Below are 24,949 nucleotides of genomic sequence, written 5' to 3'. Positions count from 1 at the left end.
CCTTTAACGATTGTGAAAATTTCCCATGTGGGCCAAAACCACGCAAGAGTTGCGAAGAAAAGTCGCGACTTGGCCAGAGTGTGCGAGCGATTCGCCAAGAGTTAAGTCAATGTGCGTCACGAATTTATTTCATAGGTGCGTTTGTGAAATTCGGAAATTGATAGATTGTTCCGCAAAATTCACTGAACGTGGAGACTAAATGGGGCGCATACTCTGTGTTTCGCTCACTTTCTGGCAATATTTAGCGGTGAGCTTACTGATCTGGTGACACGGAGGCTCGGCAAAAAGTTTCACCGAATTCTAATTTGGGGGAATGCCGTTTACAATTTCTTGAACGCAGTTTGGACAGTTTCACACCTCTCTAAAAACCCTTTTACAATCAAACCAATGACCGTTATTCCTCACAAGCGGTGTGCAGTCCGGCGGCTTTCACACCATTATATTTCTTGTGTCGCCTTGTCACTCAGCGGTGTGAGTCCCTGTTATTAATACATATTTTCAGACCGCTCTGGCAGGGACGGACTCGGGCGTTTAATACGTCTCTGCGTGGGGCGACGCCGGATATTACGAGTAACTGTCACGACGCGGCATTCTTGCGGAATGTAGTCACCGATGCATAGGCGCAGGAGAAAATGTTAAGTGCGTCATGCAAGTGCGCCGATGGTGGGAGATGCAGTGGATACCGATGGAAGGGGAGTGAGGGGGGTGCAAGCAGGACGGGAGGGGTTAAACCCAAAGATGACGATGGATGAGGGGGGCAGGGATATGGTGGACGAGGGGAGCAGGGGCAGCTACATGCTACTCACATACAACAGGGATCCACTCTGTAGTTCAACAAAATGACATTGAAAGAAAATATATATGTTAATTGCTATGGTTTATGCCGCACACTGTACCAAATTAAACACTGGCATTAGAAAACAATATATATTTTATATATACACATATATATATAGCAAATTAAAATATCATGTGTGAGCACAGTCACGTGTCAGACAGGTCTGCAGCCCGGCTTTTCCCCATTAACGGCTAGCATTCAGTGCTTCCACTGCAGCCAGGGATTCTGGGAACTAACATGCAAATGAGCACACAGTAAAACCTTTTCCTTCAAATCCATTTTGACATGGACCCCCTGTAGGGCTAATTTATCCTTTGTTTTTATGTATAGGATTGAAGCAGGAGCTCCCCGGAGCTGAACCCCGTTACTTTCAGATCCGGGGACCCCCTGCTTCTGGATAGACCTCCGTAGGGGGCGCCGGTAGCCGCTCCGCTAGCAGGGTTCATTTAATGGCGGAGTTTCAAAGCTCCTGCGCCCTGTTGGCCAATAGGAAGCCGTGATGTCATCAGGTGCGGCTTCCTATTGGCCCATGTGACCGGGGGCTTTAAACTTTAAACCCCAGCTAGCTTATCCGGAGCTGCTACCGGCGCCTACTACGGAGGTGAGTATCTCCTGAAGCAGGGGGTCGCCAGACCTGAAATGAGTGGGGTTCAGCTCCGGAGACGCCCTGCTTCAATCCCGGGGAAAAAATGTTTTTTTTTTTTAAATCACCGGGTCTGGCTGGGACTGAAACGCGTTGGAACGATTGAAGCAAACTGCCACTTCTCAGCAGTTTCAGGAGTGCCCACTCTACCCAAGGAAGAGACCCCCGGACTGCATTCGGTGCATCCACTTACGTTTATTCAAGGGTAGGGCGTATAGGAGTGCAGCGCAACACACAACTAGTGCATTGTAATGGGTTAATGCCGTCTCCTCTCTTACACGGGATATGCAATCACTGAAACATTTCCTACGCCGGCTATGTCTTAATTGGATTTTAACCCCTTTGCGGCCGGAACGCAGCCCTTTCTTGGAGCTTCAGTGGGACTATACACAGGAGATGGGAGCGGGTGAGGACGGCATGCACAGAGAGGGGTACAGGAGAGCCACTTGCCTGGTGCTTGATGGGTTTGGGAGATTCGGCCTGTTTGCAGCAAACAGATAAACGCACATGTTAGTATTGCTCTGGTTCATTTCTTGCGTCGGTCGTCAGTCCACCGCAAAAGCATTATTAACTTAACATGCTACCTAGCACACGCACAGGTTACAGCTCATGGGATTACAGTCGCATTACTGGACAACCTGGAACTGGAGGGGTTAATGCCAAGAAATAGAGTGTGTGTATATGTATATGTGTGTGTCCCAATATATAATATACAATAATTCTGTTAATCTAAACTGTACTGGAACCTCCGCCGCCGCCCGCTTCTACAATGAGATACGTTGTTAGTGTTTAGGGGGTTAACTAAGGGTGTTGGGGTTAGGGTAAGTGCTTCATTTAAGGGGTTTTATAGTAAGGGTAACGGGCTAAGGTTTGAAGGGTAGGGGGTAGTGTTAGTACTAGGGGATAAGATTAGGGGTTTTTAGGGTGTCCGCGGCGGCGTGCGTACCACACTTGGTACGGCCCCCCTATGTCGCCGGCCCCAGTAGCTGCCTGCGCGCTCCGGCACAACGCGCGAAACGTGACCACATTTTTGCAAAGACAAGAATTTGGTCTTTTCTAGTGGCGACCTGGTGCTAGCCACGTCCCGGCGGCAGTTCAGCCAATGAGGGCGAACCAGTCGCATGATGTCATGGCCGCGCTTCTGCCACGCCTCCTCCCCACCCCCGTCGCGATCTTGTCTTTCCCCCTGCAGCTCAAGCACAGACCACGGCTTTCACCCATGCATGCGCCGCCAGGCGCGCGTTCAGCAGATGACACTGGGGTCGTAGCCTTAGGGCTAAGGTTAGTGACTGAGGGTTGAAACGATCGATGGCCAAGTGTCCCGGCGGTGGGGTGAGTCGCGGTGAAGCGTCGGTGGTCATTTGGTCACATCTAAATGTCCCAGACCAGTGTGTGTGTGTGTGTGTGTGTGTGTGTGTGTGTGTGTAATTAAAGGTCAGAGGACACAAACACTCACTAATCTGTAGAAGTTTTATTATATTCCTATTAATGTGCCGGTCCTGCTTGGCGCCAAAACGCGGATTGGAAGATAATAATGCTACAGATCGGCGAGTGGCTGTCCTCTGGACTTTACTTTGTATTATACGGTACCCTGTTTTTTATACACTGGTTTATTACAAACATACACCTAGTTCAGGTCCTGCGGTCGCCATTAATAAGGAACTCACCGGCGTGGTGTGGTCCTTCTTCCCCTTATGCGAGGATGCAACATGAGCCAAATACTGGATGACCTTTTTGGTGTTTTCTGTCTTTCCGGCTCCAGATTCACCTCTGGAAACATGAAAATAATGGCGGTTATCTGGAGAGACGTCAAGGTTCCTCAACACTGGCAGACCCAGACCTCTTGTCAACAACGCTTCCATATTAACAGGGTGATGCTACATGGACACGTGGCTGCAACCCGCAGGACCTGGGGGATCACTGGGGAGGCGTCATCCAGCAGTGGGGAGACACGGGCTGGAGAGGATGGGATGAGGGAATGTGTGGGAGCGACGTGGAGAAGAGAGGCTGTAACCGCAGGACCTGGGAGATCACTGGGGAGACTTCATCCAGCAGTGGGGAGACACGGGCTGGAGAGGATGGGATGAGGGAATGTGTGGGAGCGACGTGGAGAAGAGGCTGTAACCGCAGGACCTGGGAGATCACTGGGGAGACTTCATCCAGCAGTGGGGAGACACGGGCTGGAGAGGATGAGATGAGGGAATGTGTGGGAGCGACGTGGAGAAGAGAGGCTGTAACCGCAGGACCTGGGAGATCACTGGGGAGGCTTCATCCAGCAGTGGGGAGACACGGGCTGGAGAGGATGGGATGAGGGAATGTGTGGGAGCGACGTGGAGAAGAGAGGCTGTAACCGCAGGACCTGGGAGATCACTGGGGAGACTTCATCCAGCAGTGGGGAGACACGGGCTGGGGAGGATGGGATGAGGGAATGTGTGGGAGCGACGTGGAGAAGAGAGGCTGTAACCGCAGGACCTGGGAGATCACCGGGGAGGCTTCATCCAGCAGTGGGGAGACACGGGCTGGGGAGGATGGGATGAGGGAATGTGTGGGAGCGACGTGGAGAAGAGAGGCTGTAACCGCAGGACCTGGGGGATCACTGGGGAGGCTTCATCCAGCAGTGGGGAGACACGGGCTGGAGAGGATGGGATGAGGGAATGTGTGGGAGCGACGTGGAGAAGAGAGGCTGTAACCGCAGGACCTGGGGGATCACTGGGGAGGCTTCATCCAGCAGTGGGGAGACACGGGCTGGGGAGGATGGGATGAGGGAATGTGTGGGAGCGACGTGGAGAAGAGAGGCTGTAACCTCAGGACCTGGGAGATCATTGGGGAGGCTTCATCCAGCAGTGGGGAGACACGGGCTGGAGATTGAGGCGATTTAGATCTATTTAATTGGGCGGATTTTGGAAGCAGAAAATCAGTCACAACAGAGCCAACAACTGTGATACCTCCTTGTATAATGGGTGTCAGGACACCACGGCACGGGTCAAGGTTATGTTAAAGGTCATGATTTTCTTAATCTCCATCTTCAGCGGCAACCAGTGGACCGAGCTAAACCCAAGCGAGAGTGCTCTATTTTAACCTCCCGAACACTTAATATTACAAACACGGATATCCCCGAACAAATCATCGTATTTTAAATAAAACAAAACGCGTTGGGACAAAAATAAAATAAATAATGCGCGGACTGCAGCTTTAAAAGATGGTTCTCATAAATGTCATTTCTTTGCGCTATAAAACAGACGCACCGTCCTGACCGTTCGTACGGCGGCTTTTCCGGTTTGATTTTCTTCTCGGATACCTCACATTGTTGTCGAGCCGTTGCCTGCAGTACGTCACCGCCCCGGCATGGGGCTTGGAATGCAGCAATGACTGGCATTTGATGTGGTCATTTTAAGAAGAAAAAAAAGGTCTGTGTGTCTCCGCCAAACTCTCCCGTGGACCAACCCCGTGGCCCCGGCTGAGAAAATGCCCTTTTATAGCCAAGGCCCCCATATGCTAGAGGTTTCATGTATTGCATTTCGATGCTATGTAGGGAGTGAAATCAAACGCTGACCAAGCTAGCGGAGAAAGAAGAAAAATAGTGATTTTGGCAGTAAGCCTTGCCAAAAAGGGACAACATTTATCATCATTATGGGCAAGAGCTGAAAAAAACTCTTAAAAACAGCCATATACTTTGTGCTGAGATACACACGCCACGTTTTCATTTCAACTGGCATTTATTGCTTGGTCCCAATAGATACGACATTAGCACCAACCAGTAACGTATTTGGGGCAGAAGGGGTTAAACTCCTTCCCGGTGACAAGGTGCTGCAAATGGCAGCTGCGTGATCTTATCAGCAGATCGGTAAGCACATAGCAGGACCGGACAAGCTGGCTTTATCCGCACATCTGCCTCATCCCGTCACTCCCCAGGGCTTTCCTGAGGAAGACAGGCGCTGAGCACTCCGATGGCAGGCCTCTGCTTCTACAGACGCCCTGCGACCTGGGGCCTCGGACTGGCGGTGAAAGGATCTGTCCGGCCTGTCAACAAGCTTCCTGCCCAGGTGTGGTTACAAGCAGCTGCTGGAAAAGGCTCCTACTGCGAATATATATATACACATATACACACACACGCATATATACACACACACATATATACACACACACACATATATACACACACACACACACACACACAATGATTTTATGGTGAAGTAGATTATCGGGGTGGGAGACTGGGTCAAGGGTATATATATATATATATATATATATATATATATATATATATATATATATATATAAAAATGTGTATTTTGGGGGGGGGGGGGTGGGGCAGAGGGCAGGAGACGGTGACTTTACTTACGTGCAAAGAATTGATTGGTCCTCGCGATCTGAAAATCAAAGCAGAATGAAGAGACATCAGTTAATACTGGAGTATACCAATACTGGAGTATACCAATACTGGAGTACACCAATACTGGAGTACACCAATACTGGAGTATACTGGCGTTAGTACTTCTTTTATTTTCCACTGCTGCCTCCGTAAAGGATTTTAACCCCTCGGGTGCCAGGAGGCCCAACAGGGCATTGTAGACCAGCCTACCAAGCTGTAGAGGAGGGGGAATAAAACACCAAACTGTGCCCCCAACTAACCCAAGTGGAGACGAGTTTATTAGATTTGCATTGTTCTTGCTGCGTGTTCAGCAGCATCTGTTTTTCTAGACTTCTGACATGTAAAGCACACGGATTCATACAATATTACTCCCTGCGGTAAAGGAGAACGTTCATACAATATTACTCCCTGCGGTAAAGGGGAACTTTCATACAATATTACTCCCTGCGGTAAAGGGGAACGTTCATACAATATTACTCCCTGCGGTAAAGGAGAACTTTCATACAATATTACTCCCTGCGGTAAAGGAGAACTTTCATACAATATTACTCCCTGCGGTAAAGGAGAACGTTCATACAATATTACTCCCTGCGGTAAAGGAGAACGTTCATACAATATTACTCCCTGCGGTAAAGGAGAACTTTCATACAATATTACTCCCTGCGGTAAAGGAGAACTTTCATACAATATTACTCCCTGCGGTAAAGGAGAACGTTCATACAATATTACTCCCTGCGGTAAAGGAGAACTTTCATACAATATTACTCCCTGCGGTATAGAGGAACTTTCATACAATATTACTCCCTGCGGTAAAGGAGAACGTTCATACAATATTACTCCCTGCGGTAAAGGAGAACGTTCATACAATATTACTCCCTGCGGTATAGAGGAACTTTCATACAATATTACTCCCTGCGGTAAAGGAGAACGTTCATACAATATTACTCCCTGCGGTAAAGGAGAACGTTCATACAATATTACTCCCTGCGGTAAAGGAGAACTTTCATACAATATTACTCCCTGCGGTAAAGGGGAACGTTCATACAATATTACTCCCTGCGGTAAAGGAGAACTTTCATACAATATTACTCCCTGCGGTAAAGGAGAACTTTCATACAATATTACTCCCTGCGGTAAAGGGGAACTTTCATACAATATTACTCCCTGCGGTAAAGGAGAACTTTCATACAATATTACTCCCTGCGGTAAAGGGGAACTTTCATACAATATTACTCCCTGCGGTAAAGGGGAACTTTCATACAATATTACTCCCTGCGGTAAAGGGGAACTTTCATACAATATTACTCCCTGCGGTAAAGGGGAACTTTCATACAATATTAATCCCTGCGGTAAAGGGGAACTTTCATACAATATTACTCCCTGCGGTAAAGGAGAACTTTCATACAATATTACTCCCAGCGGTAAAGGGGAACTTTCATACAATATTACTCCCAGCGGTAAAGGGGAACTTTCATACAATATTACTCCCTGCGGTAAAGGAGAACGTTCATACAATATTAATCCCTGCGTTAAAGGGGAACTTTCATACAATATTACTCCCTGCGGTAAAGGAGAACTTTCATACAATATTACTCCCTGCGGTAAAGGAGAACTTTCATACAATATTACTCCCTGCGGTAAAGGAGAACTTTCATACAATATTACTCCCTGCGGTAAAGGAGAACGTTCATACAATATTACTCCCTGCGGTAAAGGGGAACTTTCATACAATATTACTCCCTGCGGTAAAGGAGAACTTTCATACAATATTACTCCCTGCGGTAAAGGAGAACTTTCATACAATATTATTCCCTGCGGTAAAGGAGAACTTTCATACAATATTACTCCCTGCGGTAAAGGAGAACGTTCATACAATATTACTCCCTGCGGTAAAGGGGAACTTTCATACAATATTACTCCCTGCGGTAAAGGAGAACTTTCATACAATATTACTCCCTGCGGTAAAGGGGAACGTTCATACAATATTAATCCCTGCGGTAAAGGAGAACGTTCATACAATATTACTCCCTGCGGTAAAGGAGAACTTTCATACAATATTACTCCCTGCGGTAAAGGGGAACTTTCATACAATATTACTCCCTGCGGTAAAGGGGAACTCTCATACAATATTACTCCCTGCGGTAAAGGAGAACGTTCATACAATATTACTCCCTGCGGTAAAGGAGAACTTTCATACAACATTACTCCCTGCGGTAAAGGGGAACTTTCATACAATATTACTTCCTGCGGTAAAGGGGAACTTTCATACAATATTACTCCCTGCGGTAAAGGGGAACTTTCATACAATATTACTCCCTGCGGTAAAGGAGAACTTTCATACAATATTACTCCCTGCGGTAAAAGGGGAACTCTCATACAATATTACTCCCTGCGGTAAAGGAGAACGTTCATACAATATTACTCCCTGCGGTAAAGGAGAACGTTCATACAATATTACTCCCTGCGGTAAAGGGGAACTTTCATACAATATTACTCCCTGCGGTAAAGGGGAACTCTCATACAATATTACTCCCTGCGGTAAAGGAGAACGTTCATACAATATTACTCCCTGCGGTAAAGGAGAACTTTCATACAATATTACTCCCTGCGGTAAAGGGGAACTTTCATACAATATTACTCCCTGCGGTAAAGGGGAACTTTCATACAATATTACTCCCTGCGGTAAAGGAGAACGTTCATACAATATTACTCCCTGCGGTAAAGGAGAACGTTCATACAATATTACTCCCTGCGGTAAAGGGGAACGTTCATACAATATTACTCCCTGCGGTAAAGGGGAACGTTCATACAATATTACTCCCTGCGGTAAAGGGGAACTTTCATACAATATTAATCCCTGCGGTAAAGGGGAACTTTCATACAATATTACTCCCTGCGGTAAAGGGGAACTTTCATACAATATTACTCCCTGCGGTAAAGGAGAACGTTCATACAATATTACTCCCTGAGGTAAAGAGGAACTTTCATACAATATTACTCCCTGCGGTAAAGAGGAACGTTCATACAATATTACTCCCTGCAGTAAAGGGGAACTTTCATACTGTACAATATTTCAAATACGAAGGACACATGAGTTTCTGCACAGGTCCCAAAACCTGCTTTATTCCCCTCCACGGTCACCTCATACATTGGTTAAACTGCAGAGAAGGATTCTGGGTAGTGAAACGCAAAAGAGCAGTGTGGGTGTGTCACTTTTAGCTTCCTAACCGTTTTTACATGGACTCCTTAGAGCTTCCCTGCTATTTTACAAAGCTTGTACAGCTAAGCGGGGGGACAAGGAAGTAGAAAGTCAGTGGACCCACACAGAGACAGCCGCTTACATTTTTTTTTTAATCTTTAAGGCATCATCAATCCCCAAGACCGGGTGTGGCCAACGCCAGTCCTCAAAGGCCATCAACAGGTCAGGTTTTCAGAATATCCCTTCTTCAGCACAGGTGGCTGAATCACTGGCTCTTATTGAGCCACTTGTGCTTAAGCAGCAACTGATTGAGCCACCCGTGCTGAAGCCGAGATATCCCGAGAACCTGACCTGTTGGTGGCCCTTGAGGACTGGAGTCGGCCACTCCTGCCCTGGCTGGAGAAGTGGATGTAATCCCCCCCGACAGGAAGATAAATGGTTGGTTATTTGTGCCCCACGAGGGAGGGGACGGGCTATGATTAACTGTCCTGGCAGGCATAGCCAGCGATGTCACCACGTTCCTGCTCGGGGGCGGGGGGGGGGGGGGGGGAGAGGAAGGGGGGCTGGAACCATCAAAAAATACTTGTTAGGAAACCGGCCTAACAGCGGGGGGCAGAATAATGAGAGTATTAAATTGCCTGCAGGGCGAGGACGCGGGATAACCCCTGTGACAAAGTCACCGTGAGTGGCGGTCGTAGTCTGCCTAGAAAAAATCCAGGATGTTGGGGCAACCTCATAAGGCCCCCAACATGCAACTCAACGTGAACTTTGGGAAGAACCAACTCCAAGACCAGGGGTGGCCAACTCCAGTCCTCAAGGGCCACCAACAGGTCAGTTATTAGGGATATCCCTGCTTCAGCACAGGGAAGTGCAGTCATTATGACAGCCACCCGTGCTGAAGCAGGGATATCTTTAAAACCCAACTGTTTGACGACTGGAGTTGGTCACCCCTCTCCTAGCCCAGGGCATACGATCGATGCAAACTTCGACCAGGAAACACAAACGCATCAAATAAAGGAGAATAGAAAAGAAGCCGCGCTGAATGGATCTGCTTCAGCTCCGTTACAAGAAGTGGCAGATGCAGAGGGCTTCCCGCAGGTTATTCATCTGCAGAGCGAGGCAATGACACTGGAATACGCTGATTAATTGTCATCTTCCAGGGAGGCTTCTGTTAAGTGCCGGGGCCGTTATTATCCCTGATTAACAGACCCCTGAAATAGGAGACTGGGTCTGGGTATTATCCGTGGGTACCGATGGCATGTCCTGAAAGCTTCTGTATATACAGTGTGCTGTACCTCCACAAGAGCAGAGCTTCCAGCCAGGGGTTTGTAATATAAGCAAATGCCAAGCATAATAAACAGCTGCTAATTTATCTTCCTACCACTCCATGCAAATCATTTAAGGGATTTACAACCCTCATAAATGTAGTTTAAAGATGTCAAATGATGGGGTTTTAACCCCGGAGGCGCCTGCAATGCATTGCTCTGAAAAATACTGCAGGCCTCTCTGGAAGATAAGAGGTAAAGGAGTTATACAACAAAAGACAGAAAAGCCCAATGCTACATCCAACGTGGCAAAAATACATGGTAAAAACTTCAATATTCTCGTGAGTAAGGGTCATTTACTTAAACCATTTGGTCAAAGCGTTAGAAGCCTGCAGCCACGTCACGGCATGACCAGTGTGCAGCCACGTCACGGCATGACCAGTATGCAGCCACGTCACGGCATGACCAGTATGCAGCCACGTCACGGCATGACCAGTATGCAGCCACGTCACGGCATGACCAGTATGCAGCCACGTCACGGCATGACCAGTAAGCAGCCACGTCACGGCATGACCAGTATGCAGCCACGTCACGGCATGACCAGTATGCAGCCACGTCACGGCATGACCAGTAAGCAGCCACGTCACAGCACGACCAGTATGCAGCCACGTCACGGCACGACCAGTATGCAGCCACGTCACAGCATGACCAGTGTGCAGCCACGTCACGGCACGACCAGTATGCAGCCACGTCACGGCATGACCAGTATGCAGCCACGTCACGGCATGACCAGTAAGCAGCCACGTCACGGCATGACCAGTATGCAGCCACGTCACGGCATTACCAGTAAGCAGCCACGTCACGGCATGACCAGTAAGCAGCCACGTCACGGCATGACCAGTAAGCAGCCACGTCACGGCATGACCAGTAAGCAGCCACGTCACGGCATGACCAGTAAGCAGCCACGTCATGGCATGACCAGTAAGCAGCCACGTCACGGCATGACCAGTAAGCAGCCACGTCACGGCATGACCAGTATGCAGCCACGTCACGGCATGACCAGTATGCAGCCACGTCACGGCATGACCAGTATGCAGCCACGTCACGGCATGACCAGTGTGCAGCCACGTCACGGCATGACCAGTATGCAGCCACGTCACGGCATGACCAGTATGCAGCCACGTCACGGCATGACCAGTATGCAGCCACGTCACGGCATGACCAGTATGCAGCCACGTCACGGCATGACCAGTATGCAGCCACGTCACGGCATGACCAGTATGCAGCCACGTCACGGCATGACCAGTATGCAGCCACGTCACGGCATGACCAGTATGCAGGTCCTAGGGTTAAGGAGCTATACAGAATTCAATATACGACAAAAAATTGCAAACCCCTCGGTTTGCTTTTTAGGAAATGGAAATCAGCCATCTTGTATTTGTGACAACAAATGTTCTATAAGAAAGTAACAGGATAATTAAAAAGATATAGTTGTTCATACTGTATATAAATACACGCACAAAACTTGACACCAGTGTACATGGCAGCTTGTCCATTTTTAAATGAGCGATGTTACATGAAACTTTAAAATTTCTAAACAGTGCTGGCTTTGGCCTACATATCCTATTGATTCCCATTTAGGATATACAGGCATACCCCGCATTAACGTACGCAATGGGACCGGAGCATGTATGTAACACAGGCATACCCCGCATTAACGTACGCAATGGGACCGGAGCATGTATGTAAAGCGAAAATGCACTTAAAGTGAAGCACTCCCTTTTCCCCACTTATCGATGCATGTACTGTACTGCTATCGTCATATACGTGCATAACTGGTGTAAATAACGCGTTTGTAACAGGCTCTATAGTCTCCCCGCTTGCGCACAGATTCGGTACAGGTAGGGAGCTGGTATTGCTGTTCAGGACGTGCTGACAGGCGGGGGGGTGGGAGGTGGTGGGATGGCGGGGGGTGGGAGGCGGTGGGAAGGGGGGTGGGAGGCGGTGGGAAGGGGGGGGGAGGCGGTGGGAAGGGAGGTGGGAGGCGGTGGGAAGGGAGGTGGGAGGCGGTGGGAAGGGGGTGGGAGGCGGTGGGAAGGGGGGGGGAGGCGGTGGGAAGGGGGGGGGGGAGGCGGTGGGAAGAGGGGGTGGGAGGCGGTGGGAAGGGGGGGTGGGAGGCGGTGGGAAGGGGGGGGGGAGGCGGTGGGAAGGGGTGGGGGGAGGCGGGTGGGAAGGGGTGGGGGGAGGCGGTGGGAAGGGGTGGGGGAGGCGGTGGGAAGGGGGGCTGGGAGGCGGTGGGAAGGGGGGCTGGAGGCGGTGGGAAGGGGGGAGGCGGTGGAAGGGGGGGGGCGGTGGAAGGGGGGGGAGGCGGTGGGAAGGGGGGGGGGGCGGTGGGAAGGGGGGGGAGGCGGTGGGAAGGTGGAGGGAAGGGGGGGGGGAGGCGGTGGGAAGGGGGGGAGGCAGTGGGAAGGGGGGGGGAGGCAGTGGGAAGGGGGGGGGAGGCGGTGGGGAAGGGGGGGTGGAGGGGAGGTGAAGGGGAGGTGAAGGGGGGGGGGTGAAGGGGGGGTGGAGGGGAGTGGAAGGGAGGGGAGTGGAAGGGAGGTGAAGGGGGGAGTGGAAGGGAGGTGAAGGGGGGGGTGGAAGGGAGGTGAAGGGGGGGGGGGGGTGGAGGGGAGGTGAAGGGGGGGTGGAGGGGGAGGTGGAGGGGGGAGGTGAAGGGGGGTGGAAGGGAGAAGTGGAGTGAGGGGAGGTGAAAGGGGGTGGGTGAGGGGAGGTGAAGGCCGCTCACTCACCCGTCCGGCAGGGTCCACGTGGATCTGAGGCGGGAGGCAGCGTGTTGTGGCCGCTCTCCCGCTGTGTCCCGGGCGCTCGCTCGCTCCCCCGCTGACTGTAGCGGCGCCGGGGGGGGGGGGAGGGGGTATCGAGGAGACACTGGAGGGGAGGGGGGGGGTGGAGGGGAGGTGAAGGGGGGGTGGAGGGGAGGTGAAGGCCGCTCACTCACCCATCCGGTAGGTCCCACGTGGATCTGAGGCGGGAGGCAGCGTGTTGTGGCCGCTCCCCCCGCTGTGTCCCGGGCGCCGCCATCTTGGGCACTCGGCGCCGCGAGGCAGCATGCCTGGCCACTGGCTGTTCCCCCGCCGGGGAGGGGTGAGTTGTAGCGCCGGGGAGGGGGGGGCATGTATATGTGTGGGGGGGGAGAGGTGGGAGATATAGAGGGGGGTCTCGCACGGCCGCTGACACTGGGTGGGTGGGGGGGGGGGGGGCGCTGAAGGGGTAATAATAGTGTGTGTGTCCCGCTGACTGTAGCGGCGCCGGGGGAGGGGGGGGTCGGGGTGAAAGCGCGGGAGACACGGGGAGAGGAGGAGGTGCGCGCGGGTGCTGCTAACACTGTGAGCCCCGCTAATGTATGTAACAGTGTGTGTGTCACTGTGTGTGTCCCTGTGTGTGTGTCTGTGTCCGTGTGTGTGTGTGTGTGTTTGTGTGTCACTGTGTCTGTGTGTGTCCCCCTGTGTGTGTGTGTGTCCCCCTGTGTGTGTGTGTGTGTGTGTGTCCCTGTGTGTGTGTGTCCCCCTGTGTGTGTGTGTGTCCCCCTGTGTGTGTGTGTCCCCCCCTGTGTGTGTGTGTCCCTGTGTGTGTCCCCCTGTGTGTGTGTGTCCCTGTGTTCCCTGTGTGTGTGTGTGTGTGTCCCTGTGTGTGTGTGTGTGTCTGTGTGTGTGTGTCCCCCCCTGTGTGTGTGTGTGTGTCCCTGTGTGTGTGTGTCCCTGTGTGTGTCCCCCTGTGTGTGTGTGTGTCCCTGTGTTCCCTGTGTGTGTGTGTCCCCTGTGTGTCCTTTGGCCCGTCACTCCGCCTCAGGCCAATGAGAGGTGTGCGGGGGCGGGCGGGCCAAGGGACCAATGAGATTTCCCCTAGGGACACCGGACATCCAGGCAGGCAGGCAAACATACAGTGCTTTCACTAATATAGTATAAGATACACTGTTACATAGTTAGAGATACATACAGTGTTAGTGTTACATAATTACAGTTACATAGTTGATGAGGTTGAAAAAAGACGTACGTCCATCAAGTACAACCTATGCTAAATTTAGACGAGATACTTTATCCTATATCCGTACTTACATGTATATTGATCCAGAGGAAGGCAAACACAACCCCCAGTGACATTATCCAATATATACATATACATACATATACACACATATACACACATATACACGTGTCCAAAGGAGTGCCTTATCCATCACGTAAGCCGCAATTCCTCTGTTCCTTTAACCACCAGGGACCCTTACGAGCGCCTCCCCAATATTGGGGTACCCCGTGGGTTTGTGTACTATTGGGATCACAGTGATCCATTCTTATTTTAAGTATGTTGTACATGTTTCAAATGTACATAGAAATTGTAATATTTTTGTCTAATTCTGTCTTTGTTTTCCTCCTATGCGCCCCTTTATGGGTTTCTCCTATGCGCCCCTTTATGGGTTTCTCCTATGCGCCCCTTTATGGGTTTCTCCTATGCGCCCCTTTATGGTTTTCTCCTATGCGACCCTTTATGGTTTTCTCCTATGCGCCCCTTTATGGTTTAATTAGCCGTCCCTGGCGTTTCTGTACACTCTATAGAATCGTTCTGACCCCATCTTGCACTTGAGGAACACAGAACATGCGATACTGACATGTGACACAGAACATGCGATACTGACATGTGACACAGAACATGCGATACTGACATGTGACACAGAACATGCGATACTGACATGCCCCCCACACTCCACGAGGAAGAGGAAGACAGTAGCTTCCCAAAAGCAGTTCCTAAAATGCCATGCCCTGTCAGTGTAAGCTGAGAGCATGTGAACGGCAAAGGGTCTTTCGCTGGAAGAGCGACCCCCATTTAACATTACCGCTGCCAGACATTCCACACAGTGCCTGGCAGCAGGGTGTGCCGGAGCAGTGCCGGAGCAGTGCCGGAGCAGTGCCGGAGCTGCAAGCCACGCGCGGCCCTGGGAGGCGCCACGCGCGGCCCTGGGAGGCGCCACGCGCGGCCCTGGGAGGCGCCACGCGCGGCCCTGGGAGGCGCCACGCGCGGCCCTGGGAGGCGCCACGCGCGGCGCCACGCGCGGCCCTGGGAGGCGCCACGCGCGGCCCTGGGAGGCGCCACGCGCGGCCCTGGGAGGCGCCACGCGCGGCCCTGGGAGGCGCCACGCGCGGCCCTGGGAGGCGCCACGCGCGGCCCTGGGAGGCGCCACGCGCGGCCCTGGGAGGCGCCACGCGCGGCCCTGGGAGGCGCCACGCGCGGCCCTGGGAGGCGCCACGCGCGGCCCTGGGAGGCGCCACGCGCGGCCCTGGGAGGCGCCACGCGCGGCCCTGGGAGGCGCCACGCGCGGCCCTGGGAGGCGCCACGCGCGGCCCTGGGAGGCGCCACGCGCGGCCCTGGGAGGCGCCACGCGCGGCCCTGGGAGGCGCCACGCGCGGCCCTGGGAGGCGCCACGCGCGGCCCTGGGAGGCGCCACGCGCGGCCCTGGGAGGCGCCACGCGCGGCCCTGGGAGGCGCCACGCGCGGCCCTGGGAGGCGCCACGCGCGGCCCTGGGAGGCGCCACGCGCGGCCCTGGGAGGCGCCACGCGCGGCCCTGGGAGGCGCCACGCGCGGCCCTGGGAGGCGCCACGCAAGCCACGCGCGGCCCTGGGAGGCGCCTCGCAAGCCACGCGCGGCCCTGGGAGGCGCCTCGCAAGCCACGCGCGGCCCTGGGAGGCGCCTCGCAAGCCACGCGCGGCCCTGGGAGGCGCCTCGCAAGCCACGCGCGGCCCTGGGAGGCGCCTCGCAAGCCACGCGCGGCCCTGGGAGGCGCCTCGCAAGCCACGCGCGGCCCTGGGAGGCGCCTCGCAAGCCACGCGCGGCCCTGGAATTTGCAGGAAAACGCAGGCTGTCGGAAAGTTTCCAAGATCAGCAGCGAGCGCTCAGGAGCCGCAACTTTACCGCGACGTTACCCGTCCCCCGGAGAGGCAGCCGATGAAAGGCGACAGTGTCATTAGCCGTCACCACTCCCCCTCGCGCGCCAGCGGCCAACACCAGTATCGCTTAACAGCACGTACAGGAGATGGAACAAACAGAAAGCACTCATCCATGTAACATCTTACTCCATACCCTCCCGGGTTCCACACCCTGCCCCGTGCCCGGACGCCACACCCTGCCCCGTGCCCGGGCGCCACACCCTGCCCCGTGCCCAGACGCCACACCCTGCCCCGTGCCCGGACGCCACACCCTGCCCCGTGCCCGGACGCCACACCCTGCCCCGTGCCCGGACGCCACACCCTGCCCCGTGCCCGGACGCCACACCCTGCCCCGTGCCCGGACGCCACACCCTGCCCCGTGCCCGGACGCCACACCCTGCCCCGTGCCCGGACGCCACACCCTGCCCCGTGCCCGGACGCCACACCCTGCCCCGTGCCCGGACGCCACACCCTGCCCCGTGCCCGGACGCCACACCCTGCCCCGTGCCCGGACACCACACCCTGCCCCGTGCCCAGACGCCACACCCTGCCCCGTCCACACCCACACCCTGTCCCCATGCACGGGCCCCACACCCTGTCCACACCCGTCCACAACCACACCCTGTCCCCATGCACGGGCCCCATGCCCGGGCGCCACACCCTGTCCCCATCGGGGGCGCCACACCCTGTCCCCATGCACGGGGGCGCCACACCCTGTCCCAATGCACGGGGGCGCCACACCCTGTCCCCATGCACGGGGGCGCCACACCCTGTCCCCATGCACGGGCGCCACACCCTGTCCCCATGCACGGGCGCCACACCCTGTCCACATGCACGGGCACCACACCCTGTCCACATGCACGGGCACCACACCCTGTCCACATGCACGGGCACCACACCCTGTCCACATGCACGGGCGCCACACCCTGCCCCCATGCACGGGCGCCACACCCTGTCCCCATGCACGGGCGCCACACCCTGTCCCCATGCACGGGCGCCACACCCTGTCCCCATGCACGGGCGCCACACCCTGTCCCTATGCACGGGCGCCACACCCTGTCCCCATGCACGGGCGCCACACCCTGTCCCCATGCACGGGCGCCACACCCTGTCCCCATGCACGGGCGCCACACCCTGCCCCGTGCCCAGACGCCACACCCTGCCCCGTGCCCAGACGCCACACCCTTCCCAGACACCACACCCTGCCCCGTGCCCAGACGCCACACCCTGCCCCGTGCCCAGACACCACACCCTTCCCAGACACCACACCCTGCCCCGTACCCAGACACCACACCCTGCCCCGTACCCAGACGCCACACCCTGCCCCGTGCCCAGACACCACACCCTTCCCAGACACCACACCCTGCCCCGTACCCAGACACCACACCCTGCTCCGTGCCCAGACACCACACCCTTCCCAGACACCACACCCTGCCCCGTACCCAGACACCACACCCTGCCCCGTGCCCAGACACCACACCCTTCCCAGACACCACACCCTGCCCCGTACCCAGACACCACACCCTGCCCAGTGCCCAGGCGCCACACCCTGCCGTGCCCGGACGCCACACACTGACCCGGTCATTTGTCCCCTGCTGGTGGTAGCAATTTTTTTTTAAAAAAAAGACCATAACAGTCGCAGCAAAACGCAATCCAACCCTCAACCCCTCAACACTGCACTAATCTGCTTCTCCGCGATAAACACCGACAAAGCAGCACGGAGGATGGACCACTCAAACCAAACATCTCCCAGACTTAACACAGCGCTGTACAGAAGTGCACACACCAGGCGTGCCCACACTAACAGCGCTGTACAGAAGTGCACACATCAGGCGTGCCCACACTAACAGCGCTGTACAGAAGTGCACACACCAGGCGTGCCCACACTAACAGCGCTGTACAGACGTGCACACACCAGGCGTGCCCACACTAAAAGCTTTGCTCCGCCGATTGTCAGAATGTGGCTTGTTGGATGCGTCCCATGTGGGGTGGTTGTCTCGAAGCGTTCTATCACTTAAAGCGGCAGACCAGGCAATATCCTACGTGTGTGTTTTTAATAAATCAGTTCTGTACTATTGAGAACATTCTTGTAGCATTTTTTCTTTTTAAACACTGAATGACATTTTTTATGTATTATATTGTAACAAGCATTTTATGTTTCTTTAGCAACCATTTACAAAGTCATATCCCCTTCCTCGTCTGAAACAGGCTGTGGCACACACAAACCACATTTCATGTTACAGACGGGCAACTTTTCGCGGTAAGTTTTCTGTTTCTGTAAGTTTTCAAGCTAAGTACATTGGCAGCGTTTCGGGTTATTACACACCTTTATCCCTGCTATGAATTACATGCCTCTGTATTAAGTCTATATAAAATGCCCCTATAGAAGAGATATCCATACTGCCCAGTCACAGCGCCTGAGAAAGATTTTATACAAGTGTGGCAGCAAATCGTTGATGAAAACAGAATCTGGAAAATGTTCAGGCTTAGGGCAGGGCCCCCCAACGCCACTCCTCAAGGGCCACAAACAGGTCAGGATTTCAGGAAATCCCTGCTTCAGCACAGGTGGCTCAATCAGGCCCTGCTTCAGCACAGCGAGTCGAAGACTGAGCCACTGATTGGGCCACCTGTGCGGAAGCAGGGATATGCTGAAAACCTGACCTGTTGGTGGCCGCCGAGGACTGGAGTTGCCCACCCCTGAGTTAGATGAATAAGCAGATTTGATGGAGGATTGTGAGATCTCCAAAAGTCAGACAAATGACCATCCAACGAACACTTCCTGCCACGTGGCATTCCCACAGGCGGTGTATTAACCCTGCCTCCTGGTATTCCCACAGTCAGTGTATTAACCCTGCCTCCTGGCATTCCCACGGGCAGTGTATTAACCCTGCCTCCTGGCATTCCCACGGGCAGAGTATTAACCCTGCCTCCTGGCATTCCCACGGGCAGTGTATTAACCCTGCCTCCTGGCATTCCCACAGGCAGATTATTAACCCTGCCTCCTGGCATTCCCCCGGGCAGTGTATTAACCCTGCCTCCTGGCATTCCCACGGGCAGTGTATTAACCCTGCCTCCTGGCATTCCCACGGGCAGTGTATTATCCCTGCCCCCTGGCATTCCCACGGGCAGTGTATTAACCCTGCCTCCTGGCATTCCCACGGGCAGTGTATTAACCCTGCCTCCTGGCATTCCCACGGGCAGAGTATTAACCCTGCCTCCTGGCATTCCCACGGGCAGTGTATTAACCCTGCCTCCTGGCATTCCCACGGGCAGTGTATTAACCCTGCCTCCTGGCATTCCCACGGGCAGTGTATTAACCCTGCCTCCTGGCATTCCCCCGGGCAGTGTATTAACCCTGCCTCCTGGCATTCCCCCGGGCAGTGTATTAACCCTGCCTCCTGGCATTCCCACGGGCAGTGTATTAACCTTGCCTCCTGGCATTCCAACGGGCAGTGTATTAACCCTGCCTCCTGGCATTCCCACGGGCAGTGTATTAACCCTGCCTCCTGGCATTCCCACGGGCAGAGTATTAACCCTGCCTCCTGGCATTCCCACGGGCAGTGTATTAACCCTGCCTCCTGGCATTCCCACGGGCAGTGTATTAACCCTGCCTCCTGGCATTCCCACGGGCAGAGTATTAACCCTGCCTCCTGGCATTCCCCCGGGCAGTGTATTAACCCTGCCTCCTGGCATTCCCACGGGCAGTGTATTAACCCTGCCTCCTGGCATTCCCACGGGCAGTGTATTAACCCTGCCTCCTGGCATTCCCACGGGCAGTGTATTAACCCTGCCTCCTGGCATTCCCACGGGCAGAGTATTAACCCTGCCTCCTGGCATTCCCACGGGCAGTGTATTAACCCTGCCTCCTGGCATTCCCACGGGCAGTGTATTAACCCTGCCTCCTGGCATTCCCCCGGGCAGTGTATTAACCCTGCCTCCTGGCATTCCCACGGGCAGTGTATTAACCCTGCCTCCTGGCATTCCCACGGGCAGTGTATTAACCCTGCCTCCTGGCATTCCCACGGGCAGTGTATTAACCCTGCCTCCTGGCATTCCCACGGGCAGAGTATTAACCCTGCCTCCTGGCATTCCCCCGGGCAGTGTATTAACCCTGCCTCCTGGCATTCCCACGGGCAGTGTATTATCCCTGCCCCCTGGCATTACCACGGGCAGTGTATTAACCCTGCCTCCTGGCATTCCCACGGGCAGAGTATTAACCCTGCCCCCTGGCATTCCCCCGGGCAGAATATTAACCAGGACGGGCACGCAGCTCCGGAGCTTGTGAAATAGGAATATATTTTGCACGACAGACCGTGTGCTTCAGGAGGAACAGGTCCAGCACGGTGCACCCAAAAGCATTTCATTCCAGCACATGCTTTGTCCCAGTTAGCAATCAATCTGAACTGGTCACTTGAGAATAAATGACAGTCTCCCCCTCTCTCTCCCTCCCCCACTGACGTGCATGGGTGCAATTAAAGAGACAAGAGCGATAATCAGCATAGAAAACCCGAGACACTCAGAGAACGTGAAATAATAGGGGGAAAGGATTTAATGCAGCAATGTTTCAGCTGTAACATAGTGTACGTGTGTATGTGTGTAGTACTGTGTGTGTGTACGTGTGTGTGTATATTATAGAGAGTGTGTGTGTGTATTACTGTATGTGTGTACGTGTGTGTGTATATTATAGACAGTGTGTGTGTGTGTGTGTGTGTGTGTGTGTGTGTGTGTGTGTGTGTGACACATCGAGGGAGCCTCTCTCCTGTGTGTGTGTGTGTGTGTATATTATAGACAGTGTGTGTGTGCGCGTGTGTGTGTGCGCGCGAACACATACTTACAAGGCTGTTAGAAGCTCCTGCCCCTTTTGTTTGGTGTAATGGGAACCACATGGCAGTCATATGAAAGCAATAACTGGAATGAGTGTAACTGCGGTGTGGCTGGAAGCACGTCTGTCTCATCCAGCTGCACACTGGGACAGCACAGGCACCATACACACTATATATCTATATATCTATCTCAATCCGAGGCGTAGCCAGTGTCAGCCGTACTGTAATCCAGTGGTGGGCAACGCCAGTCCTCAAGGGCCACCACCAGGTCTTCAGGATATCCCTGCTTCAGCACTGAGCCACGGATCGAGCCACCAGTGCTGTGTGCAGGTGGCCCTTGAGGACTGGAGTTTCCCACCCCTGCTGTAATTTGTATCAATTATCCAAATAAACACCACAAGAAGAGTCAACACGTATGTAGCTGGTCTCTGAAGTGGGGAGGCCCAGTTGTTCTGGCTCCCGGTGACTTTTCTGATGTCGTCTCCTGTCTGCCCGGAGACTAGTCTTTAGCATTAGATCGGGCAGGCCTCTATTACCGACGGTGACGGCCTTTCCAATGCCACGCGGGTCGGGTCCTCTGTCAGCGAAGGGGTTAACTAGGCAACAAGTAAGGCGGCCGGAGGACCAATGTACCGAGCCGAACGCTGTAAAGGGCCGTGGGACGTGGTCTCGGCCGGGCCGGGGAGTTACAAGACGTGCAGGGTTTACGGAGCATGGAAAATCCAACTGAAAGCAGAGTACAAACCAGCAAGTGATTTATGGTTTGTATTTAATATCCCGGGCAGGGTGGAGATTACCCCCTAAGGACATCGCGCCCCATGATATAGTGTTAAAAACGGAGGAGGAGATCTCAAAGACTACAAACATAGCGGCTACCAAACTGCTATTTTAACCACTTCAGTTCCCTATAACGTAGCCACCATGACAGGAGGTCCCAGCGCTCCAGTCCCTGTGACGTAGCCACCATGACAGGAGGTCCCAGCGCTCCAGTCCCTGTGACGTAGCCACCGTGACAGGAGGTCCCAGCGCTCCAGTCCCTGTGACGTAGCCACCATGACAGGAGGTCCCAGCGCTCCAGTCCCTGTGACGTAGCCACCATGACAGGAGGTCCCAGCCCTCCAGTCCCTGTGACGTAGCCACCATAACAGGAGGTCCCAAGCCCTCCAGTCCCTGTGACGTAGCCACCATGACAGGAGGTCCCAGCGCTCCAGTCCCTGTGACGTAGCCACCATGACAGGAGGTCCCAGCGCTCCAGTCCCTGTGACGTAGCCACCATGACAGGAGGTCCCAGTGCTCCAGTCCCTGTGACGTAGCCACCATGACAGGAGGTCCCAGCGCTCCAGTCCCTGTGACGTAGCCACCATGACAGGAGGTCCCAGCGCTTCAGTCCCTGTGACGTAGCCACCATGACAGGAGGTCCCAGCACTCCAGTCCCTGTGACGTAGCCACCATGACAGGAGGTCCCAGCGCTCCAGTCCCTGTGACGTAGCCACCATGACAGGAGGTCCCAGTGCTTCAGTCCCTGTGACGTAGGGGTTACATGGCTTTTAAGCTTGTTTTTCTACATCTGGCAGAGGAACGGAAGATAACTCCCTACTCTTCCATTCGCGGCGCTGACGCGATCCCTCGGGGGAGCGGTCAAGTGATGGACAAGGGCCGGAGGGGCTGTTGCACTCTGGTACGCAACGGGTTACAAGCAATGTCACGCGGGTCCCAGAAATAAGTCATGGGCTCATGAACCTCAGTCCATGCCGGAAGATCCAACACCACCACCAAAATTTGTGACATGTTGATTGGAAAAAGCAGGTGGATTGGGTCAGCCGACCCAAAGCGTTCACATGGCCATTTACCCTGAACGGGACCAACATCCGGATCTGTCCTACGCCCACACTACAAGTGTTACCAAATCTGCCAACCGAGAATCGGACTGGCTGGCGTTACCTTCATGCAATAGATTGGATTCATACAACATGGCTAGTGCTGAAAAAGGTTGAGCGCTGTGCATATAGTAGGGTGCCATGGAAACTGATGAGTGTCGCGTTAGAATGGGCGGGTCCACATATGTTCAGCTTCACTAACAGAGCACAATCTACACTAATGATGCAAAAGCTTTCATCCCAGTGAGCTGAAACAATGCATTTCCTGCACATAGAATAGGTCAGGGGTGGCCAACTCCAGCCCTCAAGGGACAGGGACGTACCCAGACCCCCCCCCCCCCCCCCCCCACGTTCAGTCATTATGACTGAGCCACCTGTGTTGTATCAGGGATATCCCTACAACCTGTCGGTGGCCCTTGAGGACTGCAGTTGGCCACTCTTGGAATAGGGGCTCCTAAGAGGTACAGTATTTTTTAAGAGAATATCTAGATGACATCAATATCCTAAGATTTACCTAGCATGCTGGAATTGGCTGCTCGTAAACTGAAGCCAAGGGAGCCAAGTTACTTTTGCAATTTGTTTCCACATCTTGAGTGTGTCCGCATCCCATGGTCTCCATGGTTTAGAACAACAAAACATCATCAAGCTGGACCAGACAACCCATCTATCAAACAAGAGAGACATGTTCCACTCTCCGGCTGGAAGGCTATCGCTTAATGGAGATGTTGACTTCAAAAGACGTTCTGAAATTGTATGTTTGAAGAGCTGCTTTGACCAAGTATGACCAGATTATTGGACACGTATCAAACAATATGGCAAATTTGGAACATTTGGTATTCATTACATCAGCTTCGGTATTCTGCAAGCCTGAAATAAACATCCAGCCGAGCACATAGCCCTGGTGAAACCAACAAGCTGGACGGCTTCAGTACAAGCTCATCTTCAAGCTCACCACTTGCCCCCTTCGCAGGGCTTTAGGAAACGAGTCCCAAGAGAAATAAGGGGCAATCAGTATAAATAAAATACCACTAAATATTCACTGCGTCACGCGGCTTCAAAAAGATGATGCTCACGCCATATAACCGGATTATGTGACGTCTCAAGAGGCAGAGTGGCCCCCTGGGTCAATGCTGGATTCTGGGTCAAGACCCACTGCCATTCTGGTGAAGCCTTTATCTCCAAGGGCATCAAAACAAGATAAGAGTATAATCATTTGCTGCCAGAAGGGGTTTAAGGGAAGGACTTGTAGCTGCATTGTTCTCATTTATTGCTCTCACCCACACCTCCCTGCCACCTCTTCCCACCCACGCCCTCTAGCCACCTCTTCCCACCCACGGCCCCCTGCCACCTCTTCCCACCCACGCCCTCCAGCCACCTCTTCCCACCCACGCCCTCCAGCCACCTCTTCCCACCCACGCCCCCCTGCCACCTCTTCCCACCCACGCCCTCCAGCCACCTCTTCCCACCCACGCCCCCCTGCCACCTCTTCCCACCCACGCCCTCCAGCCACCTCTTCCCACCCACGCCCTCCTGCCACCTCTTCCCACCCACGCCCCCTGCCACCTCTTCCCACCCACGCCCTCCAGCCACCTCTTCCCACCCACGCCCTCCTGCCACCCAATTTTACATTTAAATGTTACTTTTCGCAAACATACAGAGGCCCCAAAGATAAAGAGGCCCCAAAGATAAAGAGGCCCCAAAGATAAAGAGGCCCCAAAGATAAAGAGGCCCCAAAGATAAAGAGGCCCCAAAGATAAAGAGGCCCCAAGATAAAGAGGCCAACTCCAGTCCTCAAGGGCCACCACCAGGTCAGATTTCAGGATATCCCTGCTTCAGCACAGGTGGCTCAATCAGTGGCTCAGCCAAAGACTGAGCCATCTGTGCTGAAACAGATATCCTGAAAACCTGGCCTGTTGGAGGCCCTTGAGGACGGGAGTTGGCCACCATCAA

General features: G+C 53.9%; 1 protein-coding gene across 4 annotated transcripts in view; it reads right to left on the bottom strand.

The window, feature by feature from the left end:
- MYH10 (myosin heavy chain 10) overlaps positions 1-24,949 on the bottom strand; it is a 90,153-nt gene that overhangs the window by 44,571 nt on the left and 20,633 nt on the right. For 3 of the 4 annotated variants that reach the window (XM_075579705.1, XM_075579706.1, XM_075579707.1), the window contains exons 4-7: positions 5,824-5,851; positions 3,149-3,251; positions 1,932-1,961; positions 807-824 (exon numbers count right to left, since the gene is read on the bottom strand). In XM_075579705.1, coding sequence (XP_075435820.1) covers positions 807-824; positions 1,932-1,961; positions 3,149-3,251; positions 5,824-5,851 — 179 coding nt within the window. The remainder of the gene's footprint in view (positions 1-806; positions 825-1,931; positions 1,962-3,148; positions 3,252-5,823; positions 5,852-24,949) is intronic. The other variant, XM_075579708.1, reaches the window with a different exon arrangement.

Source organism: Ascaphus truei, chromosome 22, assembly GCF_040206685.1.
Source record: "Ascaphus truei isolate aAscTru1 chromosome 22, aAscTru1.hap1, whole genome shotgun sequence".
NCBI lineage: Eukaryota > Metazoa > Chordata > Amphibia > Anura > Ascaphidae > Ascaphus > Ascaphus truei.
This window is presented reverse-complemented; position numbering and strand designations above follow the sequence as displayed.